At 40.0% G+C, this 21,512-nt stretch overlaps 1 protein-coding gene across 2 annotated transcripts; it reads right to left on the minus strand.

The window, feature by feature from the left end:
* Positions 1-921: 921 nt before the first annotated feature.
* On the minus strand, positions 922-21,250 carry BLM (BLM RecQ like helicase). 2 transcript variants are annotated; one of them, XM_030015997.2, is made up of 21 exons: positions 21,028-21,250; positions 20,188-20,912; positions 18,827-19,016; positions 18,263-18,384; positions 16,863-16,995; positions 15,105-15,847; positions 14,112-14,288; positions 13,579-13,697; positions 11,995-12,108; positions 11,134-11,232; positions 10,897-11,045; positions 9,942-10,048; positions 9,034-9,194; positions 8,343-8,538; positions 7,716-7,906; positions 6,568-6,715; positions 6,002-6,201; positions 5,003-5,195; positions 4,424-4,546; positions 2,912-3,116; positions 922-1,186 (listed from the first exon to the last, which is right to left on the minus strand). In XM_030015997.2, the coding sequence occupies exons 1-21, from the start codon at positions 21,123-21,125 to the stop codon at positions 1,003-1,005; spliced, it is 4,377 nt and encodes a 1,458-aa protein (XP_029871857.1). In that variant the 5' UTR covers positions 21,126-21,250; the 3' UTR covers positions 922-1,002. The 2 variants fall into 2 exon arrangements, with proteins under 2 accessions (XP_029871857.1, XP_040979842.1); XM_041123908.1 differs by lacking the exons at positions 922-1,186; positions 2,912-3,116; positions 4,424-4,546; positions 5,003-5,195 and adding an exon at positions 5,277-5,627.
* Positions 21,251-21,512: the final 262 nt, after the last annotated feature.

A 21,512-nucleotide genomic window follows, 5' to 3' on the forward strand; every position in this document is an offset into this window, starting at 1 on the left:
CCTCAAAACCCCGGAGCCCGCGCTGGCCCCCGCCCTTACTCGTAGGTGCCCCGGGAGTGCTGGTAAGGGGTCCGAGTCACGCTGGGCGGCGCAGAGGGGCGAGGGAAGTAGGCTCGACAAATACACGGCGCGGCTTGGCGTGCTCAGGAGAGAAAAAGTGAACGTTTTTAACGGTGAGGTGAATTGAAACGGGCTGGAGGCTCGCAAGGTGGGTCATACAACACACAAGACCAGACGTGGCGGACTCATTGCCCAGAAATAGCTGATGAAATCCTCTGCGCCAGTCAAGCGAGCAAACGGTTCATCCTGGCTGGGCACTGCCAGGCGTGTACAGACGACGGGTGCGTGTCTAAACCCCTCGTCTGAACTCACCAGGGTTTCCTTGTGCAAGGCAGGAAAGGGGAAGCCAAGGGCAGCTCAAATGCCCTTCACCATGGCTGTGACAAGATCACAGTTTTTTTTATTTAAAAAAAAAAAAAAAAAGTACACCTGGGGTAGGGCTTGGCTCTCCCAGGAGGCCCTCCAGCCTCAGTATCTGCAAAATAAAATTTGAAACCTACAACCGTTAATTATATTTTCTATCTCATGTGAGCATCCCAAGACTTACATATTCAGAAGAGCAGCTCAGCTATCGAGCTCTGAAGTACTTACACAAGTAGCAAGGGAGAAGAACAGAGACAAGCACAGCTTTGGGATGTGTAGTTCCAGTAACCGCTTTTGATTTGTGGTCTCAAGCGCATCCCTGAGGTAGCTGTGAAGTAGGCTTACAGGGAATATTTTCACTGAAATAGTAGGGTTTCTAAAACCAGTCAGAACTCTATTTGTTTAGAGTAGAAAGAAAGGTCCAAATAAACTTATGAGCTTAAAAACATTTATTTAATGGGAGTTTTTGTACTTGACAAATGTACAAGTCTCAGAAGGTTTAGCAAATGAAACAAAAATTTAATGAACAATGATTACATCTTCAGGGCTTGCTTTTATACAGTATTTACATTTGGCTAGTTAGAATATTGAATATGAAGGCTGAAGGAATTGTCTGGTTTGGGGTTTTGGCGGTGCCATAATCCCCAGCTTTCCAGCAGCTCCTTGTGTGGCACTAACACTGTACGATGCTGAACTGCAGCCAGATGAAGCTGGAGCCTTTGAGCTAGATGGCCTTTTGGTCCTTCTGTACTTGCTGTAACCACTGCAAAATTCAGAGAGAAGGTACACGTGTCAAACATCTGCTTTACTTGCCACATTCCCTACACCCATGGTGTGCTTACTTACATGTACACCACCCTTAGATTTTTCTAGAAGACTATGCTTTCATTTTTTTAATTTTTTTTTTTTTAAATACACATGGCTGAAAAAATACCTTTGAAATGTAAATCAAGTGTAGCTGTTGCTCTGGCATTTGCCTAAGGGCAAGAAGCAGCCTGAAACAGGGACAGAGAATGCTGAACCAACCTAACTCCTATTAATCCAATTAGAATATCAACATTAAGTGACACTTCAGGGTCAACAGCATTTAATGACTAATATTTTAGTAGATGGGAAGGTGAAAAGGGTGGGAGTAAAACCTACTGAGCTGGGAACTGCTATTTGCTACAAAAAACAAAGACCAGAACGAGGGAAAACAGGGCAGAGAAGGACACAGCCTTGGAAAGGACAATGGCAGAAAGCAATGAGTTTTAATAAGGTAGACCATATTTTCCCTTTGATGAGGAACGCAATATTAAAGTCGTAAAATGTAAGTAGTTAATATACCAATAAAACCTAACAGTCTTTAAAATTTAGGCATGAGTCTTCAGCTGGGGATTTTACAGAACATTTTGGAGAGAATGTTAGTATCATTTAGAGCTACTCTTCTGAATGGCCTTAACTCCTCCTGGCTGAAAGATAATGCAATTTCTATGACACACATAGACTGAATAAAACCCCATTCAAAGAATTATTTCAGAAATGCAAGACATAGGTTGTCTGCATAACTGCTCTTTTGTACCTCATGTTCTCTATCTCGGGTACCAAATGAGGTAAAATTTCTAGGCTGAGGGATAAAGTAACCTGACCATACCACAGTACAGGGAACTTTAATTCCTTTTTGTGCAAGGCAAGCTATGAGCGCAGCAAACCTTTAAAAGGCCTACCTATAAAACCCAGATAAGAACTTAGTGCTCAAGTTTTCTAACGTAACCCCCCCTGTTTTTAAAGAGAGTTTGGGAAGGACAGAATTTCTCCAGCCATTTCAACTTTTTCGTTTGTTCCCTTTCAGCACCGATTAATCATCATGTTTCGAAGCATGGACCTTCAGCACAAACTGCTACTACTTGAGTTACCAGACTCAGAACTACATGAACTGCTAAAATAAGGTCATCGACTCAAAGGATGAGGCCCAGCCTGGCTCCTTCATCACCCTGTGATAGTTTGGTGGTGGATCTGCCCCAGAAGCTCAAGACCATCCAGACTCCTGGATCCAAACGTTATGCTCTTGATGCAGGCGTTGCCTTGTATGGTACAATCAGAGGGAGAATTGAATTAATGAGGGACGGGGAACTAAGTTCAAATATTCCATCAAATCTTTGAAGTTTTAAGCCCTCTTTATGTTTCCAAGCACAGAATCCAGTCAGCCTGCTAATAATGGTTATGGCAGCACACTGAAATTTAGTGTCACTACTTAGCTTGTAGCAGTCAAGAGTGAGAAACAAAGGACAATTGTTAAATATCCTTCCTCACCAGGAGCTTTTTAAACAAAAAGTGCTAGAAAACCAAAGCAGAGCATTTGTTACCAGGTACCTGGATAATTTTAATGCCATTCTTAAAGCCCATAATTACTCAAGAAAACACAGAAGGATAACAGTGCAATTCTGGGCTCATCATCATCATGCTATTCTGGACAAAGAAAAGTTAAGAACAACCACAAGCAACATACCCTTTGGGATGAAACTGCTGGTTACCACCATTACTTGTCTTTTTCCTCTTTGATCCTCTGAAGTTTGGTGGCCTTTTCCTTTTCCTTCTTTGGTTTGCATTATTGCAAAAATAGCTGGAGGTTGTAACTACACCTTCTGCTTCTTCATCGCTCTCAGGTGAGCCAGCGCTTCCCATAGCTGTGTCCATACTTTGGCAGGCATCTTCTACAGATAGACAGTGAGTTAAAACTAACAAAATCAAGATAATTGCCTGGGCCACTCAGAACTGTCAGCCAGAACACAGTGATTGTACCAAAACTTCTCTCCTTGCTGTCCAAAACCTCCTTTGCACAGCCTTCATCCTGGTGATGCTCCAGGCTCAGCTAAAGGTGTTTCGTAGGTTGGCGTAAAGCAAGGACAGAAGGCAGTTTTGGTTTATCTCATGACATAAATGAATACTGGCCAGTCCTATTTTCTCTAGCTTTGCTTCTTGTCTATAAACTATTTTGGTAACACTGGGCTTTTTGCCTTTACACTCTCTTCCCCATGTCAGCTGGAAAGAGTTATGGAATATACCATAAATACTACAGTCAAATATGGCACTTGTTTTTAAAAACAGCATCAGGAGACACCGAAAGACTCAGACAGCTCAGAGCTTCTTCTCAATCAGTCACGATCAAGAGGGATGCGATTCTTTGCACAGGCAGTAGAATAAAATACTTAAAAATCAGGTTTGTAGACATGCATTTATTCACAATGCAGTGTATGAAAGCACCGCCTCCTTAAATGTAGACATGAATCACTTGAAAATTGCAGGTCACGATGTCTAATCTGATAGCCAAGCTGTATTAAATATTCTAATTACAACGTAGGCTACATGCTATGCTCACATGAAGTTACCAGATTTACTAGTCTCAGGTCTCAATTCTCCACTAGGCTGAACTTTGTATATAAGGTTAGAGCTGTGCAAAGGCTGTGAAACACCACAATTCTGACCTGATAGATATTTTTTTTTTTTTTTTTTTTTTTTACACCTAGCTTTGAAAGTTCTTCACATTTGAGCAAGGGCTAGTCAGTGAAGACCTGAACTTGCTGACCTCAATTACTATGAAAAATAAAAAGGCTGTAGTTATTGATTATCTGCCAGGCTACAATGTTACTCCATACATAGTAGATGCAGGTGAAAAAATATGCAGGAGGTGCAAGACCCTTAACCTTAAGGTCAGAATTTTCATTATAACTAAGCATATTACATAAGTGCCAATAACTAATAGGTTAGGAGCAGAGCACTCTGCTTAGTTCTTATTTTCCTTTTTTAGCCTTTCAGAGATATGCTGAATTTAACTAGTGAGAAAATAGCAAAGACCTTTGTATGTTCTGAAAGTGTGCAGTTGCTCCCTTTTTGTAATTATTAAACTGTAAGAATTAGTTATTTGTATTTAAAACAAGGTAACTTTTGAGTGAAACTTCTGATAGAGGAGAGAAGGGTACTAAACAGGAAAGTACACATGTAGGTACAAAGTATACTAAACCTGGTTTGGTCCATTCAGAGTACTTATCCATCACTTTAATTATTTCTGCACCATATTTTTCCAATTTGTCTTCTGTGACACCATCAATCTGCAGTAAAACCTCCACATCAGATGACAAGGTTTCTGTAATGTAACAAAGTACCAATTAGACATGTCAAACAAACTAACTTTTTTTAAAGAGAAATCATGGTAGAGTATTCTGGAGGAAATTAATTCCTTTTAGTTCCACCCTTTGCATTATATTCGTAAGGAAGTAAGCCTTTATTCTAGTGGATTTGCTTCTAGTTGGTTAGCACAAAAACTGGTCCAAAAGTTTTCTCTGACAGTGCTTCCAAGTTTGTTTTGCAGTATGATTACTTGGGTGGCTCTTGTACTTACCCAGCAGGACTGCTACAGCATAAACTGCAGCTCCAAGGAGTCTATGCTGTCAGCTACTTCCATAGGACTCGCTTAGTTATGTATACTTAAACCTGTTTTCACTAAACGTTAGAAACTGTAGATTTTCTGTCAGCAAAAGCTACAATTGCACATGCAGTCTACTGCCGACAGGGGTTCCAGGTAACGAAAAGCTGACATTACCTGCTATTTTCTTTAGAGTTGAAGTACTGAAAATATTGAAGTAATGCACATCAAAGACTTTCCCAAGCATTTTGCATGTGTCTGTAAGTTCCCCAAGGCACTTTTTAACCATCTCTTCTCGCTGTGACATTTTTGCTGTGGAAGCCCTTTGCTTTCTGATGGCACTGGCACTTTCTGTTACATGAAACTCCACCTGTTAAAATAAGCCAATCAATAACTTCTGTCAGGGGAGTTACTGCAGAGCCATCACTAAAACATTGATTGATAACATGGGAAAACAGTGAAGGACCAAAAAAAAAAAAAAAAAGCTATTTACTCAGTATAGACTTTTTAAGTTTGGTTTTTTTGGTTTGGTTTTTTTTTTTTTTTTTCTTTTTAAACAGGCTACTCAACCACCCCTAAGTTTCTTCTACAAAGAACAAGCAGAGTATACACAACACAGGGAAGAAAAATCCCGAGAACCCAATTCACAGCTAGCTTCAAACAGAGGTCACTAGGTCTAATGCTGAGGGCTCTTCTCTTCTCCAAACACAGCACTAATGCAGAGGAGACATTGCCTCAAGCAATTCTGGGACTCATTCCATGACCTTCTTGAAGTGCATTTTCCATCAGAGCTCACCAATGACTGGAAAAAAAATAGAGCAGAAAATGCAGAAGGTAGCTCTGTTCCTTCTTTTCCTCCTAGCTAGCTTTTTCTGTGTTGGCCATAACTTTCCTTTCTTGTCAGGCTGAAATCAAATGGATGGGGTGAGAAGAGAAAGATTTAATCCTCTCCAATCCCCTCAAACTCACCTTTCGCCTCACAACATTATTATTAGAATACTGGACTAGAAATCATGCTTGTTGGATTCTGTTCCCTGCATCTGCTAAAGATTAGTTCCTGTACTTCAGCTGGTAGGCAAACTATGTTTAAACTATCCTAAGGTATATGCTACATAAAAACTGTAGCACGTTCCTTAAAACAATACGTTCAAGAAAAAAAAATAAATTGTTACACACCTGTAGCAATCCATCTAGCACAGCCTGAGCTTTCTCTCCTAGAATTACATATGCTACCGCTTGGTCATTAGCTGTGATATACAAGTCTTCATCCAGAATCTTGTCCAAGACCAGTTTTCTAAACAGTCTTTCAACATTATGCCTTGAGTAGGCAGCTCCCTTCCCAAATATCCCAGACTGAATCTTCGCATTTGTCGTACCTGTGCAACAGAAATCACAGGATTAGCCTGTGATTAGAAAGCCTACATACATATGTATTTACAGACCTGTGGAAGATTCCCAAAGGTATTCCAGTCTATGCACATAAAAAAAACACATTTAAGCACCAGAAACTCCCAAGCACCACCAGAGAACTAATATTATCACTATAGCAACCTGAAACAGATTAAAGCTTTAGTCTCATTTATTTTGGATCATTTACCACCAAGAGATTCCTGGGAAGAATAATTTTGCAAAATATATCTTATTTTAAACCACTGCTGCTATTGCACAGACCTCCTGATCCTTAGTCAAGAATTTATGCAGCAAGTCTATTTAGGTGTTGTTTCTGGAAGAACAGCACTCACCTAAGAAAATGTCTACCATCATATTCAATGTGTATCTTCCAGAACCTGTACTTCTCTTTGCATTTATTCGTCCCATTTGTCCACAATGCTGTTGTACAAATCTTATAATGCTCTTCACTTCATCTGTTACATTTCTTGATTTGTAATCCTATTAAAATAGACTTGATTAGGAAACAATGTTATGTGGTTCTGTCCTAATGCAAGTTGTTACTGACAACCTTATTTTTCATTATTGAGCTTTTTCCAGTCATGAATTCATTTTGTTCCAAACAGAGAAATAGTCATTTTCTAGTTAGTATACCTACAGTGATACGATATAGTCACAGGAATTCTGAATTTGATAATACCCTGGAAAATGCAATAATACATACCAACTGATTGTATATAATCTCTATTGTGTTAATTCCATAGAGTGAGCTGCAAGATTGCTGCATGAATACTGGTAATCAAGGTAAATCATTTGGAAAGCATTCCTGTAATTATTCTGCTGCCATGCACTAGAACTTACACTTCCAATATGCATTAAAATGAGAAGACTGGACTGAATATGCATTATTCTAGCCAAATTTTGTTGCAAACACAGGACTGAGAAGCAGTATCATCAGGTATAAAACTGAGCTCAGTAACCCTTCCCTGTCTGCTTCAACAGCTATCTTCTCTTCTACTCTGTTCATGCCACTAACAAGTTTGCTTCAATCCTTGACGCACAAACCTTAATCTTTGGGCCACCTCAAGCAGTGTACACCTCCTAATGTGGCACTCGTGCTACTCTGGCAGCACAAAGCTGCCTTGAAAACATCAGAATAGGCAGTGGAAGGGATTTCCCCACAGCCATTCCAGTGGATCTTATATTAGCTCCTGCCTCCTATAAGCACCGTAGCCAAGAAAAATCGACACTAAGGAACATTCTTACACCTCACTAGTCCTCCTCTGACAGAAATAGGAGCATCGTAAGTCCATGGATAGTCTGTATGATTCTACTCTAGGTTAAACCCTGGAAATAATTCAAAGCATCTAGCATCACAAAAATACAAGACATCTTATTAATTTTCTCCATTTGCCTTCCCAAATGTCATGTAACCATTTTTTAATGCAGCTAAATGCAAAATCAGTTTGACGACACTATAAATAAGAGCTATGATTTTTACCTTCGTTCTACTGCAGTTATCGCAAACTACTTCTGGGTGATCTTTACAGAAGGTGGGATTAAAATTAGTTTCCCCAAAGTAGGCCAAAAGCTGAATTCTCCGGCAATCAACTACATTCTCACAGTAGTGAACCATACTGTACAGGTTGTTAAAGTGGGTCTGTCTTGTGTGACTGTTTCCATCTTTCTCCACTGAAAAGCAATAAATTCAATTGTATTTGTTAAATCTGCACCTCTGCACTTTCATGTATTATCAGATAGACAAAACACAATATTCTTTTTTGCTTAAAAAAAAGATGAGTAGGTTAGTACAGAACTAACCTGGGACAGATTTTGCCTCTAAAGTTTTAAAGAATGGAGAAGGGAAATAAGACTAGAATGACAAGAATCAAGAGATGGATATGTATGAAGCAAAATGTTTTTGACTAAAATTAAGTACAAGTGACAAAAATCTTCCATTACAGAAAACTATTCAGGTAAAGATGCACAGTTCTCCCATTTTGCAATACCATACTATATATGGCACTTCTAAATGAGAAAATAACACAGTCTAAAAATGAAACAGAGACCAGTGACTAAGTGACTTCTTTAATATTGTCTCCATTAAGTTACAAACATGAGAACTCACTTAGTATTAGCCTTCTAAGTCTGGTTACATCACTGTAGCTGTAGAAGAGCAGACAGTGAGACATTTCACCATCTCGTCCAGCTCTGCCAGATTCTTGATAGTAACCTTCTATAGATTTAGGAAGAGAAGCATGGATAACATAGCGCACGTCAGGTTTATCAATTCCCATCCCAAAGGCAATTGTTGCACATATAACCTAGGAAGGAAATAATAATTTGTTACACAGAGTTATGAGAGTTATTCATGCAGCACTCTGCACCGAAAATAGACAGGTGATCAGGATTACAAAACTGCAGAACCTAGAATTTCAATTGTAACACTGCAAAACGAGTACAAAATAGCAAAAACACCTCTCCTTTCAGAAGAGCTATTCCAGACAAAGGGAAAACTCCAATTTTGAGTCTCAATATACAATTCAGCAGCGTGCCTAGAGCTGTTTCAGAAGCCTTGTACTGCTTCAGTTCCTTCCTCCTGGAGTATCATCACTTGGTGCTGCGCTGCAGACTTTGATTTGTAAAACTCCCAATAAGAAGATGGCTAATGTGTTTTGGCAGATCTGTTTGGATCAGTTATTCAATACTGCATCCAATTTGGCATAACGTTACACAACTTCGCTTTCATCTACTAGACCAAGAGGGAAAAAAGTGCTCTAAATTCTATTCACTTTTTCCCCCAGTTGCTTTTCTTTTACCTGGCATCCTTCTTGATTAATCCACTTCTTTTGTACAAGATCTCTGTTGGAGTCAGTGAGGCCAGCATGATAGGCAAGTGCAGCAAGACCTTCCTTCTGCAGAATAGCCGCTGTTGTGTCACATTCATGACGTGAAAGACAATAAATTATTCCAGAGTCATCTGCAAATACATAAAAAAAGATTTGTGTTACAATACAGCTTTATTCCCTTTCACTTGTTTTAATAGTCATACCTGTCAAGCAAATACCAACTTCTCCCTATTGGAATAAATATAAGTGTAATGCAATAACTGCTTAATAACAAAGAAAAGTAATTTTATTAATATTAGATGTTTTTGTTAGTTTTTCCTCACCCAATTTCCTGTGGTTTTGGTGAATAACTAACTACATAAATCAAGAGCTAGAGCAGTTGAGTCAATGATATACTAGGTTACAGCCCTAGAGAAGCTATGAAGGGACCTTGGTATAGTTGGCTTCCAGCAGCAGGAGCTGCATGACTCCAGAAAGCGAGCCTAGAAAGACAGGAATCTCTGAAGATATCTTCAAGGGAACCATAGATAAGCAGACCAACAGAATTAAACAATTAAAAGAGTATGGATATTAGATGACCTTTATACTCTGAAGACACGTTGCTAAAAGGTCTGGTAACCTCCAGAAAGATTACTCAAGAGCGTTACCATAATTTACTTTTCCATCTTAACTTGAACTCTTAACTTTAGGATGCCCATAAATCTGATTCCCATTATCAATAATATCATTTTGCCTCCAACCTGTTTTTCTTGTAAATATGTTAGTCACTTACAGAAAGGTGCAAGTTTGGGGTTTTTACACCATTATAAAAGCTTTTCCTGCCTTAAGAAGTACTTCATAAAAATGCACGCAAGCACACTATGTTGCTCAGTACTCACGTGGATGGTATTTTTTAATCCATTCCAAGCAATCCATGGCCACCTTCTTTGGCTTCTTGGGCAATACATCATATTTCAAGTTATGCCTGTTGAAGCTCATTGTAAACCTAAAAGATGACATGGGTGTCATGGGTGCTTGCCAGCTTTATGGGTGCAATAATCCTTTCACCAAGCTAGGTATTGACTGGAGTGTCCCAAATTCAACTAACTACTACTTGTTCTGCATTATTTGCAATGGAATTGTTGTTCCACTATGCCCACGGAGATATACATCGCCCATACTTTGGGTCTAAAATTCCTGCGTTTTTCCTGTGGCTGTGAAAAAAACAAAGCTACATGGCACTACGTAGAAGGAAGAAATGCCCATAAACCAAACATGCACACAGTGATTTGCTTCGCCTTCATTCTCCTTTTGAGTACTAGCATCCACATTTGACTGATCAAATTTGCAAAATATAGTGTCACCTCCCTCCTTCTTCCCTAAAATACATTTCTAAAATAAGAAAAATAAAGCATTCTGTTTTGTTATATTTCTATCACGTACAATGAAAAGACTACAATACAATCCAGGCCCAATGGTACCTCATTATCTATGTTACTGCAATGCTAATTAAAGAACACTTCCAGCTTTTGCAGTTTTCCATCTGTTTCATGAAAAGCACCCTAAAATACAACTTGCACATTTTGTCAGTGACATAGAAAATGTCATGAGGTTAGTTTCTATTAAACAGCTTCCTTAATCATGCAAGGAAGAGTTTGGCAAGTTTTTTTCTTCTTACTTTAATATTTTGCATATAGCTCACATTAAATTCCACGCATACATTCTCATTTAATCAGATACAATTATGTAAGTATTTCAGATGGACCTGTAATGCTTTTCTTACTTTACTAAGTTTTCCATTCAAAATTTCTGCAGCACAAACAAATTGTTTCAGGAAGCTGCTGAGCAACTTACACTTGTGGTTTTAGCATCTCAAGCTGATTCTGAATATCCTTCTGTACTCTGGGGTTAGCAGTGGCAGTAAGAGCCATCATAGGAACAGAGTGAAACTTCTTGCGGAGCATATTCAGTCGTTTGTAGTCTTGTCGAAAATCGTGACCCCACTAGTTTAAAAACAAAATTTAAGTATAACTGAGTAAGATGCTCCAACTAAGTCTTTTGCCATTTTGAAAAACAAATCAAGGTTTTTACCTGGCTGACACAGTGGGCCTCATCAATGACAAAACGCGCTAGGAGTTTTCTGTCATAGAGATTTTCCAGGGCTGACATCAGTCGGTTGCTTGCACAAATCTAGGTACACATCCACCAGCAGCATTAGAAAGCAAACTAACAGAGTAAAGTGTCACCCCATCTGACTAAGGATACAGAAATAATTGTTCTGTACAGTAAAGTTAATCTTGACTGCAGAGGTAAAGCTTGAAGGCATAAAGAAGATAGCAATCAGCTTCATTTTAATTGACAATGAAGCAGCTGGTGTGGGATTACTGCAAGGTTCTAGGATCATCTATCCAGAGGTCCTACAATCTGAGTAAATTTAAATGACTTATGTCATGAAAGACAGAGAAAGACAATGCTGAAGAAAGAAACGTAATCAGCACACTAAACAGTCCCCTCTTACAAAGCTCTTGTGGAATAACATAATTTTTAATGGCAGCATATAATTAAGTACAAGGCAATCTTTTGACAATCACATATGACCTTGACAGTTCCATATTTTTTCCCTGTATTATCCTATTCATAGTAGTCTAGATTCTAATAGCTACTTGACAGCAATTAGCCACTAATATGTAGTAAGACATATCAAAATGGATGGGCGTGGGATTTTTTTTTTTTTTAAGAATTTAGATTGTATAGACATACTCAGTTCTCATTCTTGGTTAATTACTGATTGAAATTAGTTGTATCTGCAGAGTCTTACTGAATTACCTAAAAAATGCTAACAATTTTTTTTCCCCAGAAGCCTACTCTAAGTTCAGTGTTTCCCCTTTAATACTTCATAGTAATCCTTCTCTTGTTGCCTCCGTAATTTTACAATTCAAATTAAATACAAACCTTCTCAGGGGTAACATACAGAAGCTTTATTACAGGATCCTTTTTTGACAATTGCATGTATATTTTTGAAGCATCAGCATCTGTTCTATCACCAGTCAGATGTGTTGCAGCAATCTACATTAAAAAAAAAAATATTAAAGTTTCAATATGCGCAAAACAGAATAACCTCCAAATACAGTCCCACATCTAAAGCAGACAAAAAAAAGTACATGTATTTACTATCCTCAACGAACACATTTTAAATGTTTCTTTGTGTTATTATAGATAGCATTTGAACACCCACCATACTGTAGATATTACAGAATTTTTCTAAGGATAAAACCAAAAGACTATAAGCCAAATTCTATTATTCTGCTCCCAATTCTACCAGCAGACCAATAGCTGACTTAGGGAATTGTCTGCTTTCTTTGAACTCTCTTTCCAGTAAAGAAAATAGATGTGATGTTTGTTTATTGCTCAATACACTGTAAGTTTGAGATTGAATTCAGACAACAGAGGTCTTAAGATCAGAAACAAAGTTTCCAAAAAGGACAAAAACATGGTAACACCCTCAATAACAGTGCCCACAAACATAGAACAACATAGCATCCGAAGAGATTGAATACAACTTGGAGCAGCAATTTAATATTAAATTTGAAAGTATAACTGACTATTCATGCTAAATAGTAACAAAGGAATTAGATCCTAAGGACAAAAATGATGTAAGAATAGGTCATACCAACAGAGCCAATTCTGCCTGCTTGTCTCTTCTTCCTCTTGCAAGAGGCAGCTGCAGCTCTGCAGAGGAAATTCCTTCTGCAGCTACAAATCCCCAGGAGTCACAGAGCCCGTTTAACTGGCTTTTACAGCCATGGCACCCCACAACACCAGAAAGAGCGAAGAGCACGGCCAAAGTGTAGCGTTGTGCAACAATCACTAAATTGTGGACAATCATTCGAGGGCCCTATCTAGTTAGACTATCAAAAACTGTACTTGAGGGAAGGACTTGTCTGAGCTTCAAAACCCTTCATCATAGTCCCTTTGGTCTCATACCCCAAAACATCTCTCTATTTTTGCCCTAAAACATGTTATCCACCTTTGTTTCCCTGATCTCTCAATCTCAATAATACATTAAGGATGAAAAAGACACTTCACCAAGGCAAAAGCAGTTCATAAGTGGTCAGCCTTAAGAATACACATCTTCTGCACTTGCATTTCTTTGTGTATTACTTTTCTAGAAATGCTTAGCATCTCCAGAAGCCTCCTAACTCAGGGATTGTTAGTGCTTGTTTCTGCTACAGAGCTAGGCTGCTCCTATTTAGGTGTCTAAATACAACTCTCAGAATCTTAGAATCAGGCATCTGTACTTGAAAACTAAACTCCAATAACAAATACACATGAGCATCAATAAATTTAGCGGTTAGACTGCCAAGGTATTCTAGTTCATCTAATTTAGTTCTTCCTAGACAACTTTGTGTGCCTTTTACAGCTTCCATCTAATCAATTTTTGTGGTTTATATTTGAGAGATACAAGATCTGCTGTAAAATTTCAGATTTCTAATTCACTTATCTGCAGTTTCACTAAATAAAGCTGTTTGAACTTACATCTAAAGTCTTCAGTTTCTGTACTTGATCTATTATCAGTGACCTCAGTGGAGAGATAACAATAGTGACTCCAGCAGAGACACACGCTGGTAACTGGTAGCACAAGCTTTTACCACCACCTGTAAGGATTACACAGAACACAAAAAATGTTAGATATCAAGAGGAAAGGGAGACAGTGTGGAGAAGGAGCAGAAGATGGGAAACCTATTTTTTTCCCATTTTACAGAAACAATAAACTTTTATTAGTGTCTGCCTCTAATATGATACCTATGGGATAAGAAAGAATTATCATGTGAAATATTATGGAAGGCAGAAATTCAATCACCTCATTCAAAATACCACAGTGCATACAATATTCCAGAAATCCTGCAGCCACAAGATTCAAGCAGCACAATTTATCGCTACCTCCACAAAGGCACAGAAAAAGTGAAAAGTTTGTCACAGGCCTTGCAAAAAGAGCTTCAGGTCTTTATTTCTCAAGTGTGTGCCAGACCTCAAAAGCCTGCAGCTGTGTGATGTTTGGAGATACATACCAGTGGGCATTAAGATGAAGCAATCTTCACCCAGAAGAGCAGCATTGATGGCCTCCAGCTGATTTGTCCGAAAATAGTGCAAACCAAACTTTTTGTGAAATATATTCATCATTTCTTCAGAATGGGAAAATTTCATACCCTTGAAACGTTCTAGTGCAGGGTTATTAACCAGTGGATCTAGCAGACAAAGAAAATGTACTCACAATACATTACAATATCAAGTTGCGCTATCCCTCTTGCAACATAAAACTGCTTCACTATAACAGATGGCTTAGCCACCACTTCAACCGTTTAAATCTTTCAAAACCTTTCAAACTCAAATCATGACTTACTAAAAAACATTGCATTCATCTAGAACTTAAGACCAGCTGAAATGTGAATTTTGATTATATGCAAATCTCCGGAAACAAGCTTCTCACCCATGACTGTGTAAAACTCATAGTCTCTACGCTGACAAACTTCATCTGTGTCACAAACAACTATGAATAGGCTTGCTATTCGTGGGTACCTAACAGTAGGTGCTAGCTGAATCAGCAATAGAGAAGCTGATGGAAAGGGTTAACATTTTCACCTCCCCTTTTACCAACCCATTCCTACAGTAACCACAAATAATACTGACCCACCCCTGTGCTCCAGAGGGATTAGGTTTGCTTCAACAAGTGCCCATTTTTGAACATTTTGCATAAACAGCTTTGTACAGCTTTGAATTAACAACCGCAGAATCATTATTTAATTAAAACACAGAAACATTCTGGTTTCCTATTTTAGCAGCTTCATCTTCCCAGCAGCCTGCAACCTGCATGGCAAATAAATATTCAAGAAGTTTGGCATCACTTGGAGGAAAAAAACAGAAGATGACTTTGCAAAAAGAAATCTCAACAGAAACAAAAGGCATTGATGTAATCTACAGTCAGTTACTTGGCCTTAGGTTTAAAAATAAGTAAATAAAAATTTTAAAAGGGAAAGACAATAATCCTAATGAGCATAATTTACCTGAACAGTTCTTCGTTGCCATCAAGAAGCTTGATTTCGGAGCAGCAGGATTTGATACAACAGCAGACCCTTTGGCTCTGGACATTATCTTTGACAACAGCGATTTGGCAGGTGGCCCTTCCCTGACAGGCTGATATGGCGGCGTAGATGGTGTCTCAGGTACCGAAACATTCACCGAATTCTCCCAGTCCTCATCAAAATCATCAATATCAAAGTGATCAAGGTCAAAGCCTATATCATTTATACCTAAACCGTCTCCTGCAGGAATGCCAGTAGGAGCTTTGCTCTGACCTTTCAGAGCTGTGCTTGTCAGAGGCCTCTCCAGCAGATGCTGGTTTCCACTGTTTCTCACCCCTGGTTTTTCACAGCAGCTGCTGTCCAAGGACATCTCAGAACAGAGGCTGAGAGAAGCTCCCTCTTTGCCATTTACCTTGGAACAAGACAGTGCTGTAGTTTCTGGGCAGGTGATCTCCTCAATACTTCGCTTTGAAGTGTAAGAGGCATCCAAGGTTTGATTTTTTTTGGTAGAAAAATTGTTTGAATTAACAGTCCCGGAAAGCATAGATGGGACGTTTGTGGATTTTGGTGAGTTCCTGTCAGAACTGAAGCTCCAGTTCGGGCCAGAACACAGAGCAGTACCAGGACACACAAGAGGGCCCTGCTCCACACATACCTTCCAGTTTCTAGAAGTGTTGTTTATGCTACTTTTGTTCAAAGTGACAGAATTAGCTACCAATTTTCTCCTGCGAGAGATGGTAAGGGAAGGAAGAAAATATTTAGTCACAAACAATGATTTATCAAGTTCTAAAACATACATTAAACAGTTTTGTCTCTCTCCTATTAAAAATACTAACATATGGTGGTTACGTCATATTCTGTGTCACTATATTTAAAAAATATTTCAAACACATCCAGGGAAGAGAGAATAATACCAGAACTCAGTTGAACAAAATAATTACAAAATTACTACATCTTCTCTGTGGACATAAAGTAAAAGAATTCCTAATAGTAAGGAACTGATCCAGGCAAGGTAGAGCATAACAAACAAACAAACAAAAAATCCTTAGAGGCACAAACCTGAAGTTTAAAAAGTAAAAATATGCTTGAACCAAATTATGTTTTTATGTACTCTATAAAGACTATGTCTGACTACCGTAATAAGAGGAAATAGAATAAATTAGTTTTACTGAGAACATTCAGAAAAAGCACATAGTCCCAGTCCAGTAAAAAAAAACAAAACAAAATCCCAAATCTCAATACTTCATCCACGTATTATGTCATCAAACTACGCAGAAGTTAAAGAAGATGACTGCAGTAGCAATAATCAGATTGAAAGATGACACGTACATGGATATTAGGAGAACTCATAATCACTGTAGTCAGTGATAGCGAGTCACATAGAATATTAAATTAATGCCTCCTGTTACAAGAAATCAGGATGACACCTAGCAGGTTATATCACATCACTCTGCTTCTTTGGAAGTATCTGGTGCCAGTCAGCTTCCAGAGAAAAGATACAGGACTACCTATGCCTCAGACTGAATTCGAAACTGGACCCTTTCTTCTGGCAGAACACTGGGATTGTTAATACTTTCAGCAGGTTTTTTTGATTTTTTTCTTTTTCTTCATTTGGTCAGTAATTTTAAGCTTTTAAAAAATCCTTCCGTATCATCTTTTCAGTGTGATGGAGACACCTGCAGGCACGACACCACTTCACACAGAGCATGGAAACGTGGAAGACTGCTTATTAAAGCGTACCTGAGATCTCTCTGCTGGAGAAGTTCTTTTGCACAGGACAGAAACTTAAGCTCATGAAGCGGAATGGTATCTACCAGCTTACAGATATCATCCATGATGCCGTAGAGTTGCTGTTCCAAATGCAAGCCTTTATCTGTTAGATGGAGTGATTTTAGCAGACAGTAATACTAATTTTTATTAGAATATGTAACAAGATGATATCACTCTCCCAAAAGACAGCAAATTGAAACAAATAAGTCCAAATAATTTACTTTCAATATATTTTAAGAAGTCCATTCACATAAAGAAACTGTATCTGTGTGCATGAACTCACCTAGTCTACATATTTTTGCCCTTTCCTTTTAATTATCCATCTATATATATTTTCCAAACCTCATTACAGTTCTTTGAAACTTATTTCCAAAAAACATTCAAGTTTACATGTTTTGCTTATCTCAAATTACTCCTCCCCAAACACATTAAAACACCTTTTCTCAAAATATTACATTGCAATTCTAGTCTAGAAAGTACTGTAGAAAACCTCCCACAAGTGAAAGTCAGCATTTGTCACCTCATGACCTTCCCTTTAAAATTTGGTACCACTGCAAACCATCTGGATCTTGTCAATGAGCTGCACTGTACCTCAAACTCCTGCTACTGGAGGTGTGTTCCCTCAGACTAAATTCTGGCTTCTGCTACACTTCCCTAACTCTGATTTACTGGGTCAGAAGGGCACCTCTTGCAACAAGCTAATGGTCCACATTGATCAGAAGTTCACTATAGGTACACTAAAGTATGACAAGATGGAGCTTGACTAAATTGATTTCCAGAACAGCATTGTTAAAACAGAAATATGAAAACACTGCTCTGGGCATTTATAAACACAAAATTTTAAATGGCACTATAGAACAGCACCATAAGCTACATTTTCATATATATCTTGAGAGGAAAGTCTGAACCTGCAGCCTTAAAACCAGGCTATGCCACACCTGTACTTAGTAACTTTTCATTCTGTGAGTGAAACTCAGAAACATTTTAGCTCAGTATTTCCCAAAGCTGGCATCTGTGGGAATCAAATGGAAGTGCTGGCACAGCTCCAGCTTACAGTGATGTGTCTTTGTGTCATAGCTGACTTCAGGAACAATTTGGTTGATCCATGCTTTTAAGTTTTGAAAAGGAGGTCTGTGCCATATCCCAGACTGGTACTGACAAACCCAGAACCAGGATCAGACAACATCCCTGAGTCTACACAATGTATACACAACATCTGAAAATCCTGTATGAGACTCGGTCCTCTGCTTCCTTGTCCCCGTTGGTCCTGTTAGTTAATGCTCTCAGATTACATGGGATACACAGGAGAACAAATAGTTGCAAACCATCCCCAAAATCTGAGGCATAAAATTTCAAAATGTTTCGTGTACCTGCATCCTCCACACTAGGATCACTGTCAGCAACAGGCTGCACTGTGGCAACCTTCCCAGGCTTGGACTCAATGCTGCTAGCTGTGGATCTTCCACCAGTAGGAGATTCTTTGAAAATATTACTAACATCAAAAGAAAAAGTCATTAAAATACAGGTATCTGTAAATCAAGGCATTTCCATAAGAGAAGTTTATCTTTCAGAATAACAGCATTTAAGATGTGTGTAAAAGATAAACAAATTTGTTAAAATCCAAGTAGCTGAGCAGTTTGCCACTCATCCTACATGCCAACACGTAGAGACTTGCTTCAATAATTTTTTTCCCCTCCCACTACAAAAGGAAAAATAACTCTGCTTTTTCTGAAGCAAAAGCTACCTTAAACATTGGCCATAAAAAAAAGTATTTCATAAAACATTAATAGCAACTGTCAACTGCTAATCTGCCAAGCAACAGACGCAATCAACTCAATCTGTAACTTTTTAACAAGCACTGGTTTCATGTCTTTTTTCATACTTTTTAAAACCATCCTAAAGACAGACAGTTTTATCAATAAACTTTGTTTTACCTAATGCTTTTTACAGAAGGCGAGAAGGAAGGCAGCTCTTCTTCAGGGGAGGGCGGAACAGTATCTAAGTAATCATCCTCTTCAAGCTCAGTGCCTGCAAACAGCTCGATGTCGGCCTCATCCAGTTCTGGGGGGCTGTTTTTCTCATCACTGCTTGGCTTCTGGCTCTCACCACTTTTATCATTAGAAGCTGAAAAAGAAGTGTATTACTATTGTTGGGTAACACTGTAAACTCATTCTGGTATAAACAAAAATGCAACGGAACACTGGGAAAAAATTAATAGCCAGTTTTCAAAACACTCGTTTAGTACAGTTTCTGACTTCTAAAGGACAAAAAAATTATTACTGCTCCCTTTTTCTCCCCCATTAAAAACAAATGGACAAAACCCCAACAAACCCTCTTTTAAGTGGAAAAGTTAAACAGCTTGCCTATTGTTACCTTTCCCTATCAGAAAAGAAAAACTTAAGAGGTATATTTTCCTACAAGAGATTTTATAGAAAACTATTGTTATATTAAATACTAGTTTAAAAAGAGTGTAGACTCATCGACTAGCATAGTCCCTATACTGGAATTAGAAGGTAAATTTACATGTACCTAGGAGAAATCCTACTAAGAAAGGCCAATATCATTAACATATTAAAATTCATTTCACAGAAAGTGGGGGAAAGGTAACAAAATAGTCTTAGGAAGAGAAATACAGTTCACAAATTCTTTCACCACTTAGTGTAACAGCAGCATCACAGAACACTGTTCCATATTGTTCTGTTGCATAAACATTTCATTTCACAAATAAAGATCAAAAGTTTCAAAGCATAACAGGTAAGCCATATAAAATAGAGAAGCTACATGGAACACAGGAGCTGCAAGGAAGGACTCTCACTGATAGTCATGAACTTTTTGGTCATAATCAAGGGTTGGAGATATTTTCGTGGGGGTTTTTTGTTGGTTTGTTTGTTTTAAATTGAAAGAGATCTCTTTTTCTGGTTTAATATTTCTCATAATTACATTTAGGTGTAAGATGATTTTATGTCTCTTTTGTATGAGTTTTAAAAATGCTTCTTTCTATAACATCCCTATAGATAATTGCTCTTCATTTCTGGAATGCCATATGGGATTCAGTCTTGCAACCCCAATACTACCATGTAGACCAGCTGCTACTTCTGCTGCAGAGACAATGCTCCACTATTTACAACCCTGCACTTTCACAAGCTGTGGTTACCCAGATGAAATCCATGTACCCACAACTGCTCATCAGATATGAGCATGCAGCTCCCTCCGATTTCTGAAAAATCAAGCCCTCTGTGTGCAAACACAAACATAATTTCTTCTAGCTCCCTGGTACTTTAAAATAAATTGTTACCTGGGTGAGCCTCTTCCCCATCATTGTCCAAAATCACATCAGCAGATAAATTCTCCCAAAGGCTCTCACCCACAGCCTTGTTACCACTGCAGGGAGCTGAATCCTCAAGACAGATCAGAGATTGCTGCGACAAGGGTTGTCGTTCAGCCTCTGGAGAGTTCTCCCTGCACCCTGAAGCGCCGTGGCTGCAAGGCCCCGTGTCATCACCCACAGTCCCGGGAGAGCCAGGCGGATCATCCAGGCCAGGGTTTGACCTCTGGGAGGCCTTGCAGGAGGCCCGCTGCCCTTTGGAGGACAGGACCGGCGGTCTGCAATACTTCTTTTCGATTCTTGACAAATCAAAGTCGTCCATGTCATCCCACTCATCTTCTATGGTAACGACAGGGCCGGCCACAGGACTGGGCACGGCCTCCCGGTCTGGAGCACCCCACAGCCCCTCGGTCACATTCCTCTTTCCAGAGGCCAGGGGGACTTTTGACACCTCCTGAGACCTGGCAAGCGTCGGGCTCGCACAGGCCAGCTCGAGGCCCCGTCCATGTGGGCTGGCTGCCACTGGAAAGAAATCCTGGATTTGGGTTTTCTTGTCCTTGGAGGCAGGGAGGGATGAGGCGAGTGCAACCAGGGAGGTGTTAACGTCTTTCTCCCTTAACGCAGAGGCGGCAGAAAGGCCCCGAGGCTCCCCAGGCAGGGCGCCAGCCAGGGAGGTCTTCTTGAAGGTGAAGCCCCTGGAAAGAGACGAGCCCCTCATCAGCATCCCGGACACCTCCCGCTCCCCAGTGAGCTCGCTGCACCTGTAAAGCTCTGCCGCCCGCCGCCACCCCGAGGCCCCGCGGTACTCACGCCAGCCGGTTCCGTGGCGGGGGCGGCTTGTTGAGGGCGCTGCGGGCCGAGTGGAGCTGCAGCTGCTCCCGCAGGTTGTTCTGCGGCACGGCCGCCATGGCGGGGAGGGACAGGGCCACCCCGCCGGCAGGGGGCGCTCTCCGCGCCGCGGGTCCGCCCTCCCCACCCGCTCGCCGCCGCCGCCGCCGCGCGCCCCCTTCGCATTCGGCGCCAAAATACCGCCGGCCCCGCCCATTGGGTAGATGCGCCGGGAGCGGAAGTGGCGGCACGGCGCTTCCGTTTCCATGGCAAGGGCGGGCTTCCGCCCCGCCCCTCGGCACAAAATGGCGGCGCCGTCACGTGTGGGGAAAGGCTATCGGGGCGGAGAGCGGCCGCCGCCAGCCCCCGGGCCCCGCCCCCGGCGCTTTAAAGCTGGTTATGAAAGCAAGTTGCGTGATCCCGGGAAGGTCTTTACCTTCCTTTGCACGGCCTTGTCGCTCGCAGGA

This window comes from Aquila chrysaetos, chromosome 5, assembly GCF_900496995.4.
Source record: "Aquila chrysaetos chrysaetos chromosome 5, bAquChr1.4, whole genome shotgun sequence".
NCBI classification, from domain to species: Eukaryota; Metazoa; Chordata; class Aves; order Accipitriformes; family Accipitridae; genus Aquila; species Aquila chrysaetos.

Bases quoted from the DNA above. Each gene is read 5' to 3' on its own strand.
- BLM (XM_030015997.2), bottom strand. From the start codon at position 21,125: ATGGCGGCCGTGCCGCAGAACAACCTGCGGGAGCAGCTGCAGCTCCAC. The intron at 19,017-20,187 runs GTAACAATTTAT...CTTCTTTTTCAG, and splicing joins TGGGGAAGAGGCTCACCCAG to CTTCTAATGATAAAAGTGGT. The intron at 1,187-2,911 runs GTATGTTGCTTG...TGAATTTTGCAG, and splicing joins CAGCAGTTTCATCCCAAAGG to TGGTTACAGCAAGTACAGAA.